Source organism: Lissotriton helveticus, chromosome 7 (assembly GCF_964261635.1).
Source record: "Lissotriton helveticus chromosome 7, aLisHel1.1, whole genome shotgun sequence".
Classification (NCBI taxonomy): domain Eukaryota; kingdom Metazoa; phylum Chordata; class Amphibia; order Caudata; family Salamandridae; genus Lissotriton; species Lissotriton helveticus.
In genome coordinates, this window is record NC_136068.1 from 162,232,388 (window position 1) to 162,256,968 (window position 24,581).

The 24,581-nt window shown below is 42.2% G+C and overlaps 1 protein-coding gene across 1 annotated transcript in view; it reads left to right on the top strand.

Annotated features, from left to right (window-relative positions):
* PTGIS (prostaglandin I2 synthase) overlaps positions 1-24,581 on the top strand; it is a 1,239,217-nt gene that overhangs the window by 309,909 nt on the left and 904,727 nt on the right. Inside the window, exon 3 of the mRNA XM_078651848.1 lies at positions 18,219-18,397. Coding sequence (XP_078507974.1) covers positions 18,219-18,397 — 179 coding nt within the window. The remainder of the gene's footprint in view (positions 1-18,218; positions 18,398-24,581) is intronic.

Sequence of the window (24,581 nt, forward strand, 5' to 3'; positions counted from 1 at the left end):
AGAAAAGTATTACTTACCTGCTAGCAAGTCCGCATTCCACTTACTGTGTATGTGGTTTTTCGTGCCCCTAGGGCATTTGTGTAAATTGTGCGACTTAAAGTATTTTCTTAAGAGTTTTGTCATGTGCTTAGCTCCCTGACTCATAAAGAGTTCAGGGTAGTCTTGTTATAAATAAATATCTGTTTATTTTCATAACAACTTGTGTGGTGTCCTTTCACTTGGTGTTCAAGGGGTAATGTGATGGTAAAACAGCTGGCTTAACACGCCCTCTAGAGTCTTAGCCTTAGACTGCTCGTATCCATGCCACTGATCCCTGACTATGGTTGCCCCCAACTTTTTGCCTGGTGTTTTGCTGGTTTTCTGACTTAGTTGACCTGGGGCCCTGCTATACAGGACCCCAGGCCCACTGCTCTCTCTGTAAAATGGATTCCATGTACCTTAGGTACATATCTAATTGGATACTGAGTCACCTTATCAGTCCCTGTATAGTGTACCTTAGGTACCCAGGGCATAGGTGTACCCAGGGCCTACCAGGGGCTGCAGCATGTATTATGCCACCCCTGGCTGGCCATCCAAATCTGACACAACTGGCTGCACGACAGCTGGGGCAAGGTGGTGTAATCACCCTTTGCTTTAGATATAGTATTCCTATATCTAACCCTAAAATGGACACATATATTCCTATCAGTCACTCCTATGGCAGGCCTTGACAATCCTGAAGGCAGAGTGCTTGGAATCGTGTGAGATGGTGCTCTGGCATGAGCTGAGCCTGTCTGCGGCTTTCGGGATCTATCCCTTAGCCGTTTCCATGATATCGCATACCATATACTCTTAAGTGCATTATAATCCTCGCGGTTATGTGCCAACTCTGGTATCGCTTTATCAAAACATGTCGAGTAAGGTGTCATACGAATTGGAATACTAACCCCTCGCCAATTCTGGCGACGGGGTTAGCATTCCACCCTTCTAGAGGGACACGACATGTATGTAACCTGTAACCCCGGTTAAAGTTAGACAGAGCCTTAGCTCCACAAAATGGATGCTGCCACCGAGACACAAGTCTGCCCTCCTGCTGCTGGGAGTCCTCCCAGCCCAGGAGGCAAGGACAAAGGGTTTCCTGCCAGGGGCGGTGCCAGCACCGTCCCAGACAGGATTTTGTGTATTCTAGGTAGGCAGGGCTTTAGAGGAAGGTGAATGCAAGTGGCACCCCGGTGCTCACTGTGCATAGGCCGGCTGAAACCAGTTCCAGGGGCACTCCAGCCCCTGGCCTGGGGAAAGCCCGCCAAAGGAGAGGGGTGTAACCACCCCCCTCCTGGTCCCACCCATAGGGCAGGACTTAGTCGCGTGCCAGCCCCTTTTTGCAGGATAAAGGTAGGAACTGGCCCCCTTCCAAATCAGATCATCTTTGAATCCTGAAACTACTTTCCACGAAAGGAACTCAAGACTTCTTCCCAAGATTCTCCCTTGTGGCTAAGGAGTAGTCACCCTGCAGCAGCAGGCACCAACCAAGCATCGCGGTTTGTTGCCAGTCTCTCCTTCGGATCAAGACTGCTCCAGCACGACGAGAACCGGCTTCCCTGGCACCTCTGACCTCAACCTACATCATCAGCCCAGCTGTGATCCGTGGGTGCGACGAGACCTCGAGGGACCGGCCATCTTCAGAACTGCACGATGCTTGTCCAGCACGACTCCCGAGTGACCCTCCACTGAGTGCTTTGGGGTAAGAGAAGCCCCGACCCTGAGCAGCTCCAGCACCGAAGTTCAGCCCCCCTGCATCCACGAGATCTGCGTGGGGCCCTTCTGCTCTTTGCTGCCAACCGCGTTGTCCAGGTCGCTTGCCCGTTGGCTAGTGGCCCCCTCACGACGCTCCACGACGACAAACACTGCTGGTCTGGTTGCTCCAGACTAGCCCTTGCTCCCCTCCAAAAGAGGAGCACCCTGGACCCTCCTGGTCCACTCAAGACGCCATTCTAGGTCCACCGCGTGAGCCTTGCATTTGCCAAGACTTGTTGCCCAATCCTGGGTCCAGCGACGTCGACAGCAAGAACCTTCGTGGGACAGCTCGCACCTCCATCCTGGTCGCCGACAATGCCTCCTGGTCCGAGAGACTGCAGAGCCCAGCAGCGCCCACTCACCTGGTCGAGGTGACTTCGTCCGGTGCCATCCTGGTGCCCACTCAAATCACTGGCTAGTGATTCAGAACTTGGTCCCCTCTGCTTACAGGTTTCTTCTTCCCTGATCCAGGCTTGGATCACTCCGAACTTTCTTCACTGGCCGCCTGCCAGCAACTCTTTCTTCAGGCTCCTGGATCTTCAACGAGGTTTTCCGACGCAAATTCAACCCTATGCAGCCGCAGCCCCTGGGCTAGGTAACCTGAGTACTCCGGTGCTCCAGCATAGTCCAACACCCTAAGTGTTCGGATCCACTCTTGTTTTCGACCCACCTAGTCGGGTTCGCCCGAGAACAGTAACTTTGCAACTGCTAGCCTCCATAGACTTTTTCCCGCCTTACGCGTGAGAGTTCCCACTCTGCACACGACGTCCACAGGCCTCCTGCATCTAATCCCAGTGTTTCGAATTGTAGGCCTAGCGATTCCTAAGTCTAGAAAAGTATTACTTACCTGCTAGCAAGTTCGCATTCCACTTACTGTGTATGTGGTTTTTCGTGCCCCTAGGGCATTTGTGTAAATTGTGCGACTTAAAGTATTTTCTTAAGAGTTTTGTCATGTGCTTAGCTCCCTGACTCATAAAGAGTTCAGGGTAGTCTTGTTATAAATAAATATCTGTTTATTTTCATAACAACTTGTGTGGTGTCCTTTCACTTGGTGTTCAAGGGGTAATGTGATGGTAAAACAGCTGGCTTAACACGCCCTCTAGAGTCTTAGCCTTAGACTGCTCGTATCCATGCTACTAGGATAGCTGGTCTATAAGGTTGACTTACAACCAATCATCAATAAGGGTTGTTTGGACTGATACATAGTGATCACTAGAATAGTGAGCACTGCATATCAGGCCAACTTCTCACATGTATCTACAAATGTTTTAACTGAAAATGTTTTTTAAGAATAAAAAGTCTTGAGTAAAAACTATCAGTCCAAATTATCTGTGTATCCATAACTAATGGTGTTACTATAGTGGTTAGAAAGTTAAAATCTCTTCAAATGCAGGCTTATATGTCAAAACTAGATTGAATAACACAGAAAGGAATTTCTTTGTTTCTACTGATATCACCCAGTCCTTTCTGGTTATCTGGGAATCTCTCTTCTTTTGGAGTTTGGTGCCAGCACAACAGCCTCCATCCTTTTAAATCGGAGCCGCATGAAGTTCTTCCATACAATCTATCATTAGAAAAAGCGGGACTGGCTCACTCTTCCATCAAGATGCACCAGGCAGCGATTTCTCGCTTCAAGAGACTGTTCAGAGTTTTCCCTCCAGTCAAGCCTCCTCCTCCTCTTTGGCATCTGAACCCGGTCCTCAGCCAGCTTATGAAGCCTCCTTTTGATCCTATTCACAAGGCAGAGCTGAAATCGCTCTCCTGGAAGGTAGCACTTCTTCTAGCTTTGACTTCAGCTAGGCGGGTGGGTAAATTGCAGGCTCTCCCCATTCAGGAACCCTTTCTGCAGTTCAAAAAAGGAACGGTGATTTTGCGTACTAACCCAAAATTCATAGCTAAATTTCCTTTGGACTTTCCTTTGAAGGAGCCGGTAATTCTTTAGACTTTTTCCCTCAACCGGCTACTCCAGCAGAGAAAGCACTTCACTCTCTGGACATTCAGAGGTGCTTAAAGTTCCATCTTCAATGGACTAAAGACTTCAGAAAGTCTTCTCAAATGTTTGTGTCTTTCAGCGACCCTCGTAAGGGGTTTCCCCTTTCCAAACAATGGATCGCACATTGGATTACCAATGCTATCCAATATTGTCACAAGGCAGGGGGAAAGCCCCTGGAAATTCGAGTCCATGCTCATTCCACGAGGGCGATGTCTTCTTCTACAGCCCTCTTTGCTGCGGTTCCTATCCGGGAGATCAGCCGTGCAGCGACCTGGAGCAGTACACATACGTTTACAACACATTACTGCCTGGATGCGGCGACATAGAGTGACACAGCCGTCGGCCAAGCTTTCCTGAAGAACCTCTTTCAGTAGGGGTGAGCTTTCCCTTTCATCCCTCCTTCCATGTTACTGTTTTATCAGCTCTTGCACATTTTTAAACCTCATCCATTTATGTTTTCTGAAGTTTCTAAGTATATTAATGACCATCAAAAATGTCTTTATGATATATTTTTACTATGACTTTGTTCCTACTTTGATGTTACTCAAATAACTCGAATAACTGCTAGCTATTCTGATACAAGCATGGGAATCTATGAAAGTTCCAATACTGGAGTAAGAAAGCAAGTTACTTACCTGTAACTTTGGTTCTCCAGTATTGGAAACTTTCATAGATTCCCATGCGACCCACCCGCCTCCCCTGGGAAAGCTCAACCTCTTCCATCTTCAGTGGTTTGTTACACCATGGTTACGAAAATCTGAGGTTCTGAGGAGGGTTCTAGAGGGTGAGGCCAATCTGATTGGTTATTTTTTTGGTCTCTTTTACGAAAAGAGGTGGATAGGTTGTAAAACGGGAATGGGCCTAGTCCTAGGTTCTGTTTTAGTGATGGTTTCTTTTGCTATTTTATGTATATTAGGGACTCCCATTCCGACGACGGGTAATGATACAAGCATGGTAATCTATGAAAGTTTCCAATGCTGGAGAACGAAAGTTACCGGTAAGTAACTTGTTTTCTTACATATTTGATTATACACTTTGTCTAATTAACACAATTATCAATACCATAAATGAGATTCTAAAAGCGGAATGGTGGCCATTGGTTCTTAGGTTTGGGGCCATGGCTTTGACCTCCTTTGGATCTCAGTGTCGAGACTATGCTATTTAGCCTCTGGAAATTCTTAAACACCTTCCACCACCAAAATAACTTTGTCTTACCTCAGCAGTCCTCTCCCTGCATCTTCTCATCAGTGTTATGCAGTTATTTTGTAAATGTCCTGTAATCACATTCTAAGAAACAATTACGTTTATTTGGATGCCAAATAAACAATAAACATCCATCCTATCCTCACCAATGGGAATGTGCTAAATCTTCTGATCCTGTGTTTAGGAAATTGGGTTATTAGTTGTGTGGCGTGCGCAAGTAACAACTCCTCAATTACCCCTTACTGGGAACCAAGCACCCTATAGTAGTGCTTGACTCTGTCAGGGTAGCAAAGCAGAGAGTAAGTCTAAGGCCTTCTTAGGGTAGGTGGTATAGGCTAGTAATCACCATTCTCTGGCACACAATAATAACATTCAATAAGTGACTGTCCAGTCAGTGCTTTTTCAAGTACATTTATTGCACACACACACACACACACTACTAAATACTACATATTAATGTACAAATGCATATATTAGGCACATGAAAAATAACATAGGTACCATTGCATAATCACATTTGACCCACTAAAGGGATCCTATAAACATATGAGAAAGGTCTGCTGTCTTGGTCAAAGGTTCTAGATCAACAAACCCCATGCTGAAGGCATCATTTTGTACATAAATGCAATCATCCATAATAACCATGTGTAAATGCACTTATTACTGTTAATAAAGCATATTGACTTTGGTCAGTAATCACAGTCAACATTAATATATCAGTAGAACATTTTAAAATGTACATAGCATGTACCTGTTTGCTTTTTATGTACTTTTAACCCCTTCCATGCTCATGACGAGCTGAGCTCGTCATGAGTTGCGCCGCTCGCATGCTCATGACGAGCTCAGCTCGTCATGTAACACGGCTTTTAGGAAAAAGCCGCACAGCGCAAAAATAACCGCCGCACGCATGCGGTTAAACCATGAAAATGCAATCATAAAAACAGCCTATAGAGAACATCGCTTTCAGATCACATAATATGCATCCATATATTTGGCCTCTAGAGGGCGCTCTGCACCATGCACCTTCTCTTAACAATTTAAGGCTGCAATAAATGCAGCCATAGAACAAGCCCTGTGATGGGTGCTGTATGCCAAGCTAAAGAGCTAAAGCTTCAGCCTTTGCAGTGCTTTGAAACATTCAGAAAAATCCCAGAGGGGACCTGGTTTCTATGATTCCGCAAACATAAGGTCAGTCCTTTTTTAAAATTCATTGGAGGGGGGAGCGCTGCTCTCCTGCAGCACCCCATGCCTCCTTTTTTGACTGTTTGTTTTGGAACCACCACAAGCAGCTAAATATGTAAATTCCGAAGCTTCGCAGGCCATTATAGGCGCTCCAGCCTGAAGCAGTGCATAAGAGATGAGTTTCAGAGCAGCTACCTTTTTTCTTTGTTGCCCAGATTTGTGCCATACAGCTTTTTAGTTTTGCTTCTTTTATGCTGGGGGTGCCCAGTCCTACCCAGTCACCCCCATTCCTTCACAACATTGGGAAGCAGAGGAAGTCCACCAATCGCTGCCCTGCTGGCTCCTACGCAGCCCACATTTTTGTGTGCGGCCGTGGGAGCCGGCAGCTTAGCCGGATCTCTTCTCTGTTGGTGGCTGCCTGCTCCTCGCAGACACGGTCATGGGGAGTGGGGCAGGCCCACTATTACTTGGGGGGCACAACAGCACTCCCCCCTTCATTGCTGGTCTTTGGGGGTCAAGGATGAGGTCCCCGCCCCGTCCTTTGCAAACAGGGAAAGGGATCCTTGGGCCAAGGAAAAGTCTGCACTCTTCTTCCCTAAAAAAACTAAATTCATTTCTCCAGTGCCGACCCCCGGGCCCTGGCCCACCCCAGGGGTAGTATCAGGAATGGCAGAGAAGCCACAAATGCTCCATTGCAGAATGTGGGTATAAGGTATCCCATCTTCAGAATGACATAACTCAGGCCCTGATGGGCCAAGCTGACTGATCCTGGGCTCATCTTGCTCGTGTTGGCAAGCTGTAGCCATCCCACCGCCAAAGTGGTGTTTATACACAGCAAACTGGTTCTCCTGGCTCCCTCTGCCAGGCATCCTCCTTGTCAAGGTCTCTGGGCACATAAGTCCACTTCTTTCCCACAAGTTGTCATCAGGGGCTATGAGGGGGCCAGCCTTACTGGCCCTTGGAGAGACACACTGGTCCTTGGATCACCTGGGCAGAGTCCTTAGTCCTTTCTGGGCATTAGGGGATTCCTTCTTTGAGTTGTCTATGGCAGCCCCAGGCTCTAGCAGTGCAGACAGAGTCTCCCTCTTGTGCAAGAGTTTTTAAAGGGGAGTTATAGGCTCTAAAAGCCAGGCATCCCTTTCCAATCCTAGAGTGCCACGTCACTTCTCCACCCATGTCCTAGCCGTTCTGCACAGCATGCTAGGACAGTTCAAGATGGAATTATTCAGGATTCATTAGTCACATCTCCTCAGGGGGCATCAGCTCCACCCCTCAATGACATCACTGCCAGGGTCTTTCTCATCACGTTTTCAAAGGGAAGACTCCTCCTGTGTTGGCTCCAGACGTCTGGCTCCATCCTTTGTTCAGTGGGCTTGGGCAGACCCATCCCTGGTACAGTGTGACTGATGATTGATTGATGCATATCCTTCAGCCCTACCCCTTTCCTTCTCAGTAGCTGAAGAAAGCACTGTTAATTGCTCCCTTTGTGTGGGGAGGCCTTTGTTTCTTCTGCTGGAGAGAAATCAAATTATCCTGGCACAGCAGGGTGAAAAAAATGCCTGGGTTCTGGTCCTGAACCGAGCCAGAGAAATATGACAGTTCTGGATGACCCATAATTTGTACAGATGTATTTTTGGATCTTGCAGATTTGATTTTCTTGCACAGGTTACACCCCATTACGATATGACACTGGACTCTGTAGGCCAAAGGGAAGCAAAACTGAACTCTAAAGCAGTTTCCTCCTATGTGTATAATAAAGCATCACTACCGACAAAATAGTAAATCACACTGACTACTCCTATTAGTGTACACTAATATTAAAAGGCCTACAGGAGTGCAATATCTAATCCTTCAAATTCTCCTCTAGGCCAGGCTACCTGTGCACTGTCACCAGGCTAACCACAACAGTAGTCTCTCATACACAGCCCACACACATGTGCACATGCATGTGTACACATGTTTCCATGTAAAATCCATCGAACGTGCAGTCGTCGCTGCACTCCGCTTAGACCCCTCCACAGCAACAGTGGTCCGTGCTGGGCAGCGAGCCCGTCAATGCAAAACAATCATACCAACGTCCACCTGTTCCTGGGACAGTATGAAGCACGAACTCAAGTAGCGTGTAATTCAATAGATATTTAATCAGCAAGATAGCAGCAAACAATAACACTCGACGCGTTTCGGGGCTCCTCCCCCTTGATCACGAGTAGTAAAAAGAGTAAAAGGATTCTAATACATATACTCTGAATCACATGGTCTTTGTGAAGCAGCAATAAACATAAACAAAATACTTGCGTTTTTAGTCAACGTTATTTGGGAAAATTAATACAATACTAGGATTGAGAATATAAATCTCAAAATTATAATACATCCTAATTAGTGTGCTAATAAAAAAACGTATTCAATATATGTGCAAACAACCCCGCTCGTGTTCAAAATTAAAGCGCATGACTTGGAATAAACTATGTGTCATTCAACCTAATGCAATTAGTCTATCTGACATTCTTAATAGAAATTCGACTTAAGAAATGATAATACTGTGAAATGCCCATGTGGGCTGAAAATTCCTGTCATAACAATAAATGACTTTCAGTGTAATTCACAAAATAATATATGTTATCCTGCCTCAGTGGGCTACTAGATAGACTGCAATTTCAATAAGAAAAATTATAACCATAAGAAATGTCAAGAAAATAATGCCCATGTGGGCTAAACCATTGTGCATGTTGAACAATAGAAGCGAATTTTCAGTTCCAAGTCCGCTCACTGTTTGTATATAAAGAGTTGATGTTTTCATTCAAAAAACTTTCTATATAACCAATCCCTGAAAAAAAGGAAAATAAAAAATGATCAGTGATGATAAATAAAAAAATGACCTGTGATTCAAAAAATGAAAATAGAAAAATTATTGTATATATACCCTTCATAACTCGTATAAAGGATAAAGAGGTTAAAAACAAGTATAGGCAAAACATCTTGAATACATGACCAATTCTCTACTTAGTCCAAAACGGATTTCCTACTAGACAGAAAGATACAGAAAGCTCAATGAAACTCTATTGCTACATTATATCATCCTAAGTGTACTTCCATTTCTTCATCACAATTATGACCATTCGGGACCAGTGTTTTATATTGAATAATCATTCTTGACTCAAGTTTCCTCAACCTCTGTACTCGATTACCCCCTCTTTCATCAAATTTCACAGTACACAGTACACAATAACTCAATAAATTTGCATTTTGGTTGTGATGACTGTGAAAATGTCGTGCAATCGGGTAAGATTTGTCCATGTTAGTAATTGCACGCATGTGCTCTAACACTCTCAATTTGGCAGGTTTGATGGTACTCCCTATATAGGTTTTGTTGCAGGGACAAAATAGAGCATAAACTGCATGGTCACTGGTGCATGAAGTGTGTTCCTGGATAATAAGGGTTTTGGATGTGGGTGACAGTCGTACTCTTTTCAGGTTTCGACTGTTTTTGCATGCCTTGCAATTTCTGCAGGTAAAAAAGCCTCTAACCCCGGTGGTTTTGGGTTTTTTAGAGATTACAGCTGTGCATAATTGGTCTTTTAGGGACCTTGCTTTCCTGAAAGAAATTTGGGGGGACTCGTTAACATATTCAGCTATATCAGAGTCGTTTAATAGCACTGGCCAAAATTTATTGAGACTCTTTCTAAGTAGACCAGCTTGGCTACTGTAGGTGGTTATGAACCGTGTTTTGTTGTTATTTATATCTGTGGGGTTATTTGATCTTGGCTGTAGTAGTGACTCTCTAGATCGTTTCTCTACAGCTTTTTGCGCATCAGATATAGTTTTGGTGGAATAACCACGTTCAGAAAACCTTTCAATCATATTCTGTTGTTCAACCAAGAAAGTTTCCTCAGTGCTGCAGTTGCGTCTAGCTCTTAACAGTTGTCCCAATGGAATACTCCTAATTAGGGAAATGGGATGACAGCTGCGTGCGTGGAGTATACTATTTCCGGCTGTCTTTTTTCTAAAAAGAACTGTTTCCAGTTTGCCGTTCTCCACTTTGACACTTGAATCTAGAAATTCCAAGCTTTCTTTAGACCAATTGCTGGTGAAATTGAGATTGAAAGAATTTTGGTTGAGTTCATTCACAAATATATTGGCTTCTTCTTGAGTTCCCTTCCACACCACCAGTACATCATCTATGTACCGCAACCACTTGATAACGTGGCTGCGATACATAGGTGACCTGTATGCCACAGTTTCCTCCCAGTACCCCATATGGAGACCCGCAAAGCTGGGAGCACAGCAAGTCCCCATAGAGGTCCCGAGGGTCTGTCTGTAGATCTTATTATCAAACAAAAAATAGTTCTGCTTGAGACATAGCTCCATCATGGTACTGAGCATTTTGGTGTGGTAAAGATAAGAAACTGATCTTTTGGAAAGAAAATGCATGCAAGCATCGAGTCCTAATTGGTGGGGAATAGAGGTATATAAGCTTGTCACATCAAGTGAGAGAAGGGAAAATTCCTCATCCCACTCCACTGTTCTGATTTTATTCAGGAAATCTCCTGAGTCTTTCACATACGATGGTAACTGGTGTACATGGGGCTGTAAAAAATAATCTACATATTGGGAAGTGCATTCAAAACAACTACCATTGGATGAAACAATAGGTCTACCTGGGGGATGTGTTATGCTTTTGTGAACTTTGGGGAGGAGATACAAAGCTGGTAACTTGGGAGATTTGCAAAATAAAAATCTATATTCCTCCTCCTCTAGTATCTCTTTTGTTTTCCATTCCATCAATTGTATTTGGAACTGTTTAATCGAATTTTCGTATTCCATTCGATTACTTCTGCAATAGTTGTTCGTATCCGATAATTGTCTGAGTCCCTCTGCTATGTAATTCTCCCTAGACTGAATCACTATGTTACCACCCTTATCACTCGTTTTAATTACAATAGTGTGGTCTTTTCGCAAATTGTCAATCAGTTTGCATTGATCTTGGGTAATGTTGCTCCATTTCCGATGATACTTCTTGGTTTCAATTTTGTTAAGTTCATTTGTCATACATTTTTCAAACACATCAATAGTGTCATTATGTATTTGTGGTAGGAAGATTGATTTTGGTTTAAAGTTACTTCCGGAACTCATTGTCAATGATACATCAGCCTCAACAAGGTCCTGATATGGGTCATGACTTTCCTCCCATTCACCACTAAGTACATTAAGGGAGTGTGCTAGGTTAACCTCAGAGATGCTTAAGTGATGTGGTTCATCTCTAGTATGAGCAATACCTGATCCTGCCTTAGTAGCATACCACTTTCTTATTTTTAATTTTCTTGTGAAAAAAAATAAGTCAATTTTACTTTGAGTGTGATTGAAATTCATAGAGGGACAAAATGTTAATCCTAAAGATAGTAACTCTACCTCAGTGTTGGTCAGAATGCGTTCCGACAAGTTAATCACAGTTTTTCTCTCCATCATTTCAGCTTCATTTGGCCCCTTGTACGTTTTCCCACTGGGCTTACAGGATTTCCTCCTGCAGATGTATTTTTGCCTTTTCCTCCTCTGTTGCCTCTCCCTCGCCCTCGATATCCTTGTTGATTGTCTTGCATCAACATTGAGAATTCCATTAAAACGTTGGTTTTTACTCCTGTAAAGTTACTTCCAGTTGAAATGTCACTGCCGCTAGTCATTGACTGTAGGCCATCCTCAGATATATTTTCAGATGTGCCTGCCTGTTCCTCAGTTTGTTCATTGGGCTTCGACTGTGACTGCATTGCCGCTCTCATCTTGTCGTATTTTTTGGCAAATGTGAGTATTTGCCCCCGTTGGTAATCAACCAGATCTCTTTGAAATTTGCTTTGTTTTCTGTTTCTGATATCAGTTTCAATTTTATCCAAATTGATTTCTATTTTATCCATTTCAGATTTAAATTCATCTTCAGTACACATTTCTTTAAGTTCTTTTGTTAAAGCTTCAATTTCTACTTTCAATCTGTCGGTGTCTTTAGTGGCAAATTCAATTAACATACGTAACATATTTAATGAGCATTCATGATTGTTTGCTGCCCAACGTGTAACTAATTCAGGGTCAGGGTTTTGGAAGGTTGGGGTAACAAAAATGCGTAACCCTCGAGGAACTCTGGACACATCCACGTATTTTTGCAAGGTAGTGGCCTCCCACCACTTGTTTTGTTCAAGTTTCAGAGCTTTCCATAGCCTGTCCCATAGGATCCTCTTTGGAGATTTTGAAGTATTAGCATTTATAATGCTAGATGTATTCGTTACTCTCCCACAGTCCTGGAACATATCACTGGCTGCTTTTGCCCATTTTTCTCTCCTTTCTGCTGCCATCCTCAAATAGCTGAATCTGCACTGTTCAAATGTTAGTATGTGCCGTGTTTACACGCTGCGCATTCAATACACGTAGTCTGCATCTCATGCGCAAAAAGCCTGTTTACGGATTTAGATCAATGAAATGAAGGAAGAAGGATAAATGCTCGTAAGCGGCGCTCACCTTAACACCAATGAATCGGTGCAGGACTTTACCGCTTGTGGCATGAAGGACCTTCTATTCTTGGAAATCCGTGGGTCGGGTCTCAAAAAGTCAAATCCATCGAACGTGCAGTCGTCGCTGCACTCCGCTTAACACTCGACGCGTTTCGGGGCTCCTCCCCCTTGATCACGAGTAGTAAAAAGAGTAAAAGGATTCTAATACATATTTATTGCTGCTTCACAAAGACCATGTGATTCAGAGTATATGTATTAGAATCCTTTTACTCTTTTTACTACTCGTGATCAAGGTGGAGGAGCCCCGAAACGCGTCGAGTGTTATTGTTTGCTGCTATCTTGCTGATTAAATATCTATTGAATTACACGCTACTTGAGTTCGTGCTTCATACTGTCCCAGGAACAGGTGGACGTTGGTATGATTGTTTTGCATTGACGGGCTCGCTGCCCAGCACGGACCACTGTTGCTGTGGAGGGGTCTAAGCGGAGTGCAGCGACGACTGCACCTTCGATGGATTTGACTTTTTGAGACCCGACCCACGGATTTCCAAGAATAGAAGGTCCTTCATGCCACAAGCGGTAAAGTCCTGCACCGATTCATTGGTGTAAAGGTGAGCGCCGCTTACGAGCATTTATCCTTCTTCCTTCATTTCATTGATCTAAATCCGTAAACAGGCTTTTTGCGCATGAGATGCAGACTACGTGTATTGAATGCGCAGCGTGTAAACACGGCACATACTAACATTTGAACAGTGCCGATTCAGCTATTTGAGGATGGCAGCAGAAAGGAGAGAAAAATGGGCAAAAGCAGCCAGTGATATGTTCCAGGACTGTGGGAGAGTAACGAATACATCTAGCATTATAAATGCTAATACTTCAAAATCTCCAAAGAGGATCCTATGGGACAGGCTATGGAAAGCTCTGAAACTTGAACAAAACAAGTGGTGGGAGGCCATTACCTTGCAAAAATACATGGATGTGTCCAGAGTTCCTCGAGGGTTACGCATTTTTGTTACCCCAACCTTCCAAAACCCTGACCCTGAATTAGTTACACGTTGGGCAGCAAACAATCATGAATGCTCATTAAATATGTTACGTATGTTAATTGAATTTGCCACTAAAGACACCGACAGATTGAAAGTAGAAATTGAAGCTTTAACAAAAGAACTTAAAGAAATGTGTACTGAAGATGAATTTAAATCTGAAATGGATAAAATAGAAATCAATTTGGATAAAATTGAAACTGATATCAGAAACAGAAAACAAAGCAAATTTCAAAGAGATCTGGTTGATTACCAACGGGGGCAAATACTCACATTTGCCAAAAAATACGACAAGATGAGAGCGGCAATGCAGTCACAGTCGAAGCCCAATGAACAAACTGAGGAACAGGCAGGCACATCTGAAAATATATCTGAGGATGGCCTACAGTCAATGACTAGCGGCAGTGACATTTCAACTGGAAGTAACTTTACAGGAGTAAAAACCAACGTTTTAATGGAATTCTCAATGTTGATGCAAGACAATCAACAAGGATATCGAGGGCGAGGGAGAGGCAACAGAGGAGGAAAAGGCAAAAATACATCTGCAGGAGGAAATCCTGTAAGCCCAGTGGGAAAACGTACAAGGGTCCAAATGAAGCTGAAATGATGGAGAGAAAAACTGTGATTAACTTGTCGGAACGCATTCTGACCAACACTGAGGTAGAGTTACTATCTTTAGGATTAACATTTTGTCCATCTATGAATTTCAATCACACTCAAAGTAAAATTGACTTATTTTTTTTCACAAGAAAATTAAAAATAAGAAAGTGGTATGCTACTAAGGCAGGATCAGGTATTGCTCATACTAGAGATGAACCACATCACTTAAGCATCTCTGAGGTTAACCTAGCACACTCCCTTAATGTACTTAGTGGTGAATGGGAGGAAAGTCATGACCCATATCAGGACCTTGTTGAGGCTGATGTATCATTGACAATGAGTTCCGGAAGTAACTTTAAACCAAAATCAATCTTCCTACCACAAATACATAATGACACTATTGATGTGTTTGAAAAATGTATGACAAATGAACTTAACAAAATTGAAACCAAGAAGTATCATCGGAAATGGAGCAACATTACCCAAGATCAATGCAAACTGATTGACAATTTGCGAAAAGACCACACTATTGTAATTAAAACGAGTGATAAGGGTGGTAACATAGTGATTCAGTCTAGGGAGAATTACATAGCAGAAGGACTCAGACAATTATCGGATACGAACAACTATTGCAGAATTAATCGAATGGAATACGAAAATTCGATTAAACAGTTCCAAATACAATTGATGGAATGGAAAACAAAAGAGATACTAGAGGAGGAGGAATATAGATTTTTATTTTGCAAATCTCCCAAGTTACCAGCTTTGTATCTCCACCCCAAAGTTCACAAAAGCATAACACATCCCCCAGGTAGACCTATTGTTTCATCCAATGGTAGTTGTTTTGAATGCACTTCCCAATATGTAGATTATTTTTTACAGCCCCATGTACACCAGTTACCATCGTATGTGAAAGACTCAGGAGATTTCCTGAATAAAATCAGAACAGTGGAGTGGGATGAGGAATTTTCCCTTCTCTCACTTGATGTGACAAGCTTATATACCTCTATTCCCCACCAATTAGGACTCGATGCTTGCATGCATTTTCTTTCCAAAAGATCAGTTTCTTATCTTTACCACACCAAAATGCTCATTACCATGATGGAGCTATGTCTCAAGCAGAACTATTTTTTGTTTGATAATAAGATCTACAGACAGACCCTCGGGACCTCTATGGGGACTTGCTTTGCTCCCAGCTTTGCGGGTCTCCATATGGGGTACTGGGAGGAAACTGTGGCATACAGGTCACCTATTTATCGCAGCCACGTTATCAAGTGGTTGCGGTACATAGATAATGTACTGGTGGTGTGGAAGGGAACTCAAGAAGTAGCCAATATATTTGTGAATGAACTCAACCAAAATTCTTTCAATCTCAATTTCACCAGCAATTGGTCTAAAGAAAGCTTGGAATTTCTAGATTTAAGTGTCAAAGTGGAGAACGGCAAACTGGAAACAGTTCTTTTTAGAAAAAAGACAGCCGGAAATAGTATACTCCACGCACGCAGCTGTCATCCCATTTCCCTAATTAGGAGTATTCCATTGGGAGAACTGTTAAGAGCTAGACGCAACTGCAGCACTGAGGAAACTTTCTTGGTTGAACAACAGAATATGATTGAAAGGTTTTCTGAACGTGGTTATTCCACCAAAACTATATCTGATGCGCAAAAAGCTGTAGAGAAACGATCTAGAGAGTCACTACTACAGCCAAGATCCAATAACCCCACAGATATAAATAACAACAAAACGCGGTTCATAACCACCTACAGTAGCCAAGCTGGTCTACTTAGAAAGAGTCTCAATAAATTTTGGCCAGTGCTATTAAACGACTCTGATATAGCTGAATATGTTAACGAGTCCCCCCAAATTTCTTTCAGGAAAGCAAGGTCCCTAAAAGACCAATTATGCACAGCTGTAATCCCTAAAAAACCCAAAACCACCGGGGTTAGAGGCTTTTTTACCTGCAGAAATTGCAAGGCATGCAAAAACAGTCGAAACCTGAAAAGAGTACGACTGTCACCCACATCCAAAACCCTTATTATCCAGGAACACACTTCATGCACCAGTGACCATGCAGTTTATGCTCTATTTTGTCCCTGCAACAAAACCTATATAGGGAGTACCATCAAACCTGCCAAATTGAGAGTGTTAGAGCACATGCGTGCAATTACTAACATGGACAAATCTTACCCGATTGCACGACATTTTCACAGTCATCACAACCAAAATGCAAATGTATTGAGTTATTGTGTACTGTGTACTCTGAAATTTGATGAAAGAGGGGGTAATCGAGTACAGAGGTTGAGGAGACTTGAGTCAAGAATGATTATTCAATATAAAACACTGGTCCCGAATGGTCATAATTGTGATGAAGAAATGGAAGTACACTTAGGATGATATAATGTAGCAATAGAGTTTCATTGAGCTTTCTGTATCTTTCTGTCTAGTAGGAAATCCGTTTTGGACTAAGTAGAGAATTGGTCATGTATTCAAGATGTTTTGCCTATACTTGTTTTTAACCTCTTTATCCTTTATACGAGTTATGAAGGGTATATATACAATAATTTTTCTATTTTCATTTTTTGAATCACAGGTCATTTTTTTATTTATCATCACTGATCATTTTTTATTTTCCTTTTTTTCAGGGATTGGTTATATAGAAAGTTTTTTGAATGAAAACATCAACTCTTTATATACAAACAGTGAGCGGACTTGGAACTGAAAATTCGCTTCTATTGTTCAACATGCACAATGGTTTAGCCCACATGGGCATTATTTTCTTGACATTTCTTATGGTTATAATTTTTCTTATTGAAATTGCAGTCTATCTAGTAGCCCACTGAGGCAGGATAACATATATTATTTTGTGAATTACACTGAAAGTCATTTATTGTTATGACAGGAATTTTCAGCCCACATGGGCATTTCACAGTATTATCATTTCTTAAGTCGAATTTCTATTAAGAATGTCAGATATACTAATTGCATTAGGTTGAATGACACATAGTTTATTCCAAGTCATGCGCTTTAATTTTGAACACGAGCGGGGTTGTTTGCACATATATTGAATACGTTTTTTTATTAGCACACTAATTAGGATGTATTATAATTTTGAGATTTATATTCTCAATCCTAGTATTGTATTAATTTTCCCAAATAACGTTGACTAAAAACGCAAGTATTTTGTTTATGTTTATTGCTGCTTCACAAAGACCATGTGATTCAGAGTATATGTATTAGAATCCTTTTACTCTTTTTACTACTCGTGATCAAGGGGGAGGAGCCCCGAAACGCGTCGAGTGTTATTGTTTGCTGCTATCTTGCTGATTAAATATCTATTGAATTACACGCTACTTGAGTTCGTGCTTCATACTGTCCCAGGAACAGGTGGACGTTGGTATGATTGTTTTGCATGTTTACATGTAACCATCCAAGTGTCCCTTACCCATGCTGCATCGTAGCATCTTTGTCTTAAAAGGCCAACACTGGTGGTAAACACACACAGTTCATTTGCCAGGTGATTACTGTAGGTGAGGCACATGTAGTGATACTCACCCAGAGTAAACATTCCAGAACTGGGGTGATCCAAAAAGCTAAAAATCTCAGAGGAACGAATGGGCAGAACTCAATTGCAACACTATACAGTACAAACACCCATTGTATCCCAACACACAGGTTTGCAAAAATAACTTGCAAAGATCTCTGGTAATTAGACCAGCATTTGAACTTGAAATGCAGAACAAGACACAAATGGTGGTTCATCTGACTCTGATGGTTTGCTTTAAAATAGATCCGAAAAGAAAATAGAGTTTATGAGGTGAACAGATACTGTGTTTGTAAAAATTTGTTGATGCCTTTTTTCAGACATCAAAATGTAGATATTAATATTGTTCCATGCACAGCTTAGTTTCAAACTATGTATTTCTGTTTTTGTAGGTCCATGTTGCTGGAAAGTTCGTAACAGTATTGTTGGACCCCCATTCATATGATGCAGTTGTTTGGGAGTCATGTGGTAAACTTGATTTCACTGGATATTGCAAGGTTCTGATGGAGAGAATGTTTGGCGTGCAACTGCCTAACTATGACCCTGCTACAGAAAAGGCCTTGATGAAAGTGTAAGCATAGGAAGCATGATTATTGAAAATGTGCATATTATGGGGAGTTTCCAATATTTTACTCCGAGCTTTAGCTCTAGTAGAAAGTAGCAAACTATCTTAACAGATGCAACTGTGTACTAATAGACTCAGCTTAGGAAGTTGGTTAACTTGAGCTGAAAACATATTTTTCGAGGCTGCTGATCGGTAATATTTGTATAGCATATCGTGATTAGGACGGTGCCTTATTTGCAATGTTGATTTTTGTACTGTGGTAAATGGTACTCCATTGTTGTTGAGGCTTTACACGTAGTGTATGAAATGTGATTTAAAAAAAGTTTGGATTTCCCTAACTGTGTTTTAGATTCCTTGAAAACACATTATCTAGAATTTTCTGTTGATAAAATAAACATTATGGTAACGTTGTTATGAGAAACCTCTGCACGTCTGGGATAATGTGTGAAACCAAACACTCTCTCATCATGTTCTCATCCAAACACCTCTTACTTAATAGTTCCAGTTTTGAGCAGTGCTCATGAAGGCTTGAGATCGTTTGAAAACATTTTCAGGAAACCCATTCAGACAGTACGCATTAAGTTGAAAATAAATATATAGATAAAAATTGAAAACGATTAAGGAATAAAATGGAAAACATCAATAAATGTTATGTGACTTGTATTATAATGACTGTATATTTTTATGTATAGCATTTTTTATGTAGTCTATGAAGTATATATCAGGTCATCGTTTTCACAGTTGTAGACATCCTATTTGCAGATACAGTTTCTGTAAAGTCTGTAAGTTGTCAAACTTTGACCAAAAAAACAGAAAGTATCCAAAGAATCCCATTAATTTGGGTATATCTTATTAATTACCCAAGCTCCCTTACAATGAGATGATTAATGAGCCTAAAATAAGATAATGAGCTTAAGATAGGATACTGCTTGACCCTAAAATGGTATAATACATGGACCAAAAGTGAATTTGTGGTTCAGTGTATGACTCCTGCGTTGTTTATTGCTGGCTCATTAGATTAGTTGCTTTTTCGCAATTCACCTTCATGAAGAAGGCATGAAAAGTGCCCTGAAGGAGCTATCCTCAGGCAGTACTATAAATTAAGATATGCACAATTTCAAGTACTAATTACCATAGAAATGTTGGATGGATAACAAAGAGAAAGAGAGAGAAACAGTAGTACGCACGTAGATGCATCTGCCTGGCCTTGATCAAATATCACAACACAGAGAGAGCATCAAGGAAGAGAATGAAGGATGTTTGAACACAAATCGAAGACCTACAAGTAAATGGAAGAAAGAAAGTCTTTATTGTGTAGTTAATTAAAACCAATCAATTTTAGCATAAAATACATCAATGTGACAACATTCTTATTTACGCATTGAATTGTGCAAAATTGCAAGTTCATTCGATCTTCTTAAAATGAGGCGTTAAACATGATACGTCTCAAAACAAAGTCAGCACATTTATGTCCTAAATGTTGAAATGTCCGCAGACTTCATTCACAAGGATTGTGAGGAAGCTCTGATCGATTACAATACCATTTACTTAAGCTCTGATAGATTTTTGTCTGCCACTAGGTTGGTCCAGGATTTTCCCTACCATTGTTAAAATGATCCCTGCTAATAATCTCATTTGTAAGCACAAATAAAAAAAATGGGTATGCATCTTTTTTAGATTTGTGTTTAGAAATTAAATTATTTATTAGCAGGGATCATTTTAACAATGGTAAGGTAAATACCCTGCATGTGTTTTATTGGCCTTTAACACTAGCCAATGATCCGATCACTAAGGATGAATCTTTCATATGTAAGCAATCGATAAATATTAAAGATTACTCACACAGGTGTGTTGGTGTCTGTGGTCTCTTTCCTCCTTCTGTCACTATTCAGGGAAATCACTGTGTCAGCTTCAGTAAGTCTCTTTCACTAGGCATGACCTCTGACAACTGGGACATTGGCTCCTGAATTTATAAGGCACGGGGGGGGGTGCAGGGATGCGGACTGTGTACCTTCTTTCACACTCTTGAGCCATTAAGAGTCGACAGAAGGTTCTGATTGCATAAGGACTTCTCTGCACTTGATGAAGAGAATAAAGAGTGGGCACCACTCTGGGACATGACAGCATGTGTTCTACTCAGTACTCTCGTGTTAGTTGCAACTATGAGTAATGGGTGTAGGAACCTTTACATGCATAAATTGTGTACTATCTTGAAAATACTTTATTTAAACAATTTAAACTATTTACCTGGCAAGGTCTGGAAGACATGTCGGGACTAGAATTTTTAGTGTCTTCCATTAACAGTGCTTTGACTGTCTTCCATCAGTTGACTCTGTCCCTGCTTCCCTTACGGCTCCCCTGAACACACGCAGTGAAAATCGTGTACATTACCAACATGTCACACGTTGCATAATGACACTATACAATGGAACAACTAATAAGTACAGTTAAGGTCCATTTAATGTACCAATTTAGGAAAAGTGATGAGACTGTTTGAGGCAAATTTATAGGATGACATAAAGGCATTTTGAAAAAGTTACATCATTTAAATATATGTTGGGGATGTTAATATAACCCAAATCGATCCTGCTTTTACCAATATAATTGGCTAAAATTACTTTGAAGGTGCACTTTAGAAGGAAAACATTTGTTAAACACTATTTAATCTATAAGATTTCAGCAATAAAACCTAGCAGCAATGTATCACTCAGTAAGTATTGAAATAATTACTGATAAAAGAAACGGCCCGGCATACAATAGGGATTAGCATATTATCCAGTTTTGGGGTATCTTGCATAGATTCACATGCCTGAATCATTCCCCGTCGTCGAGATGGGAGTCCCACGGTAACATAAGCAGTATTAAGTAAGGCCATAGACTATAATGGCCTTGAACCATGTTTTACATGGCCTATCTATGTATTTTTCTTAATAAAGATTAAATGCATCCTCTAGAACTCTCCTTGCAGAGGCATTTACCCTCAGATTTTCACTGCACGTCATTTGTTGAGGCAGTCTCCCTGACTACTACTAACATTTTCTTCATTCAAGTTCAGGAATGTTCCTGAAAATTGATCTTTTCAACATGTCAGATGAAAAAGGCCTTTTCCGCCTGTGTAAGGCCTGTGGCACGAAGGGAGTCCATGTGGATGATCAACATAAAGTATCCTTTGCCTCCACCCTTCTCATGAGGTAAAACAATGCACGATCTGAGAACCTTTTCTTTTAACACTCTGAGGGATGGAGAGGGGTGGTGCCTTTGTGGCTCCAATCTACCAAGAAAAAAAGCCTTCTGAGGATAATGATAATTCATCCAGACCACACAAAAGATCCAGGTCACATGATGATACCCCTTGAGAGGGCAGGAAACACCTCAAACCCTCCCGGTAGGGCAAAGGCTATATAAAAGAGAAGCACTACAAAGTCTCCTCAGAGCCTACCACGTCCGTTATCCAGTACTGGGGTATCTTTCATAGATTCAAATGCCTGAATCATTCCCCGTTGTTGTAGTGGGAATCCCAGGGTACATAAATAACAAAGTAGTAAGTACTAGATAATACCTTTCCATAGGCTACTATGGTAGCAACCATATTCTCTATAACCTATTAGTCTCCTTTTGCAAAAATGACCAAACTGAAAACTCAACCAATCAGCACCAACACCCTCTAGAACCTTCCCCAAGAGAGGCTGAGTCCCTCAGATTTTCACCGCACTTCGTAGTGTAAGGGGGTCTCCCTGAGCTCTGCTCAGTTTACTACAAATTTCTCAGATAACTTTCTTTTGGATTTCTTTTAGAAGAATGTCTGATAAGAAAGGATTATTTAGAGCCTGTAAATTCTGTGGGAAGAAGAGGGTGCAGGGTGCATGTGGGTGATGCACATAAGAATTGTATCTATTGTCTCTATCGCAGCCATGAGACAAAGCATTGTAAAATTTGCCGCACCTTCTCCACTAAGACCTTGAGGGATAGAGAAGGAAGGCTTCTACTTTGGCTGAAGAAAAGACAGTCTGCGTCTTCGGATATTGACAGTGACACGTCCTCTATGTCACTCAAGAGGCCCAGGTCGCCTGAGGCTCAGGCTGAGGAGAGGAAGAAACAATCTAAAACCTCTCAAGCGCCCAAAGAATCTCTTAAAAAGGAGAAGCAACCGAAAATCTCCTCAGAGATTGGATCCCCTCAGATTCCAGGAACATCTAAGGAAAAGCCAGAGTATTCTGGCCATTCTAAAGGTAAAAATGGCTACAAGTCTTCATCAGGCGCAGGTTCACCATCAACGCCTGTTCTCACTTCAACGACGACCACAGTGAGTATCTCGTCGTCGAGATCGTCGACGGCGTGTGCCACATCGACGGTGAGTTCTGGAGGTTCTATACCGTCGACGCTGCCCTTGTCGTCGACGACTGTCCGTCAACCAGATTCAAGACCACATCATCGACGAGCCTGTCAGAGAAGCTGTCGACGACGAAGACATCATTGATGACACCACCGTCAATGACGAAATCGACGGCGAGACCGTCGTCGACGACACCGTTGACGACACCAGCGTCGACACCATTGTCGACGGCGAAGACACTGTCGACAACGACACCACTGCCGACGAAGACAACGGCCCTGTCAACGACGATACCGTCGTCGACTGAAAATGTGGAAGCAGCATTCCCAATGGCTGTGACAGTACCCTCGACGACGAAAGTTTCACCGTCGACGATAAAACACCCAGTTTATTATACTGGTCCATCAACACCATTTCAACAACCTGCACAACAGCAGTTTAGGACACCAACAATTTCTCCACTTTAGAGCTTCACTTAGTCCTTCAGAACTACACGTTAAATGTTAGGAGGAGGATGACGAATAGGACGAGGAGGATCAGTATTACCATCATTATCCTGCCCCTCCAGTTCAGTACCAAAAATATTTGGAGCAGCCCAGACAGCAGTCTGCTCAATTCCCTCCGGAGTTAATCATGGATTTTCAGAGCATGTTGGCAGACTATAGACAAAGGTTTCATCCTCAGGAGGATGTTGTTATCCTTCCTCCACCTCCGCAGGAAGCTCCACAAACACCATTGCCTCCACCTCCGGCCACTCAGGTAATGGCACCAGTTCCCATAATTCCTCTTTCTCCCAGAGACGACCCTACTACGTCTGGAGAACATGAAGAAGGTGAGCTACCAGACCCCTCTCCACCAGCGGATGAGTGGATGATTACATAGTGCAAACTCCTTCACCGCTGCCTTATCATCCTTCCGATTTGCCTTCTGAGGATATCGGAGGATTCCATAATATTGTGGACAGAGCCGCTAACCGATTTCATTTACCAACGGTGGTCCATCAGTTGGATTGTTTCCTATATGATTTTAAGGACCAGGAAAGGAAGACTGTCGGGTCAATACCCATAATATACCATTTCTGATAGATACATCTGCCGTGTGGATTCCTCACCTTGTGAATATCCCCCTTGCGTCAGCAACATTCGGATTTTTTTCTACGTAGCACGCCGGCGTGGACGACGTCACAGGAGCACGGCATCACGCGCGACTCCGTCTGACGTCACCGACTCCTTATTAGACCCACGTCGGCGTGATTACGTCAGTTCCCTTTTTTCCGCGTCATCGACGCTAACGGTTTCTGGGATCATCTGTGATACTTTGTATCTTCTACTTTTATAGTGTTACTGTTTCATCTTTAATTATTTCTTCTTCGTCGAGAATGTTGTCGAGGAAGACAGGATTCAAGCAATGTGGGTCTTGCGCTCGCATGATGACGATCACCGATCCTCATAACGATTGCTTATGGTGTCTTGGATCGGACCACGATGTTAAGAACTGTCGTTCCTGTTTCAAGATGAATCCTAAGGCGTTACAAGAACGTGAAGCAAAACTTCTTCTTGCGAAGGTAAAGGGAAGAGAGACTGGGAGATCTTCGAGGTCAACGTCGAGACGCTCGAAGTCGAGACAAAAGTCACGTTCGAAGTCGAGATCGAGGTCGGCTTCGAGGTCGAGGTCCAGAGCGAGGTCGAGATCCAGAGAGAGGTCGAGGTCTGGATCCAAGTTGGCTTCGGGTCATGCTTCGAGCTCCTCGAAGAGGAAGCACAAGAGGAGAAAACACAGCTCAAGACATCATTCTGGAAAAGAGTCTTCGGATTCGAAGAAGAAGTCTCGTAAGCATCATAAGGACTTCGTATCTCC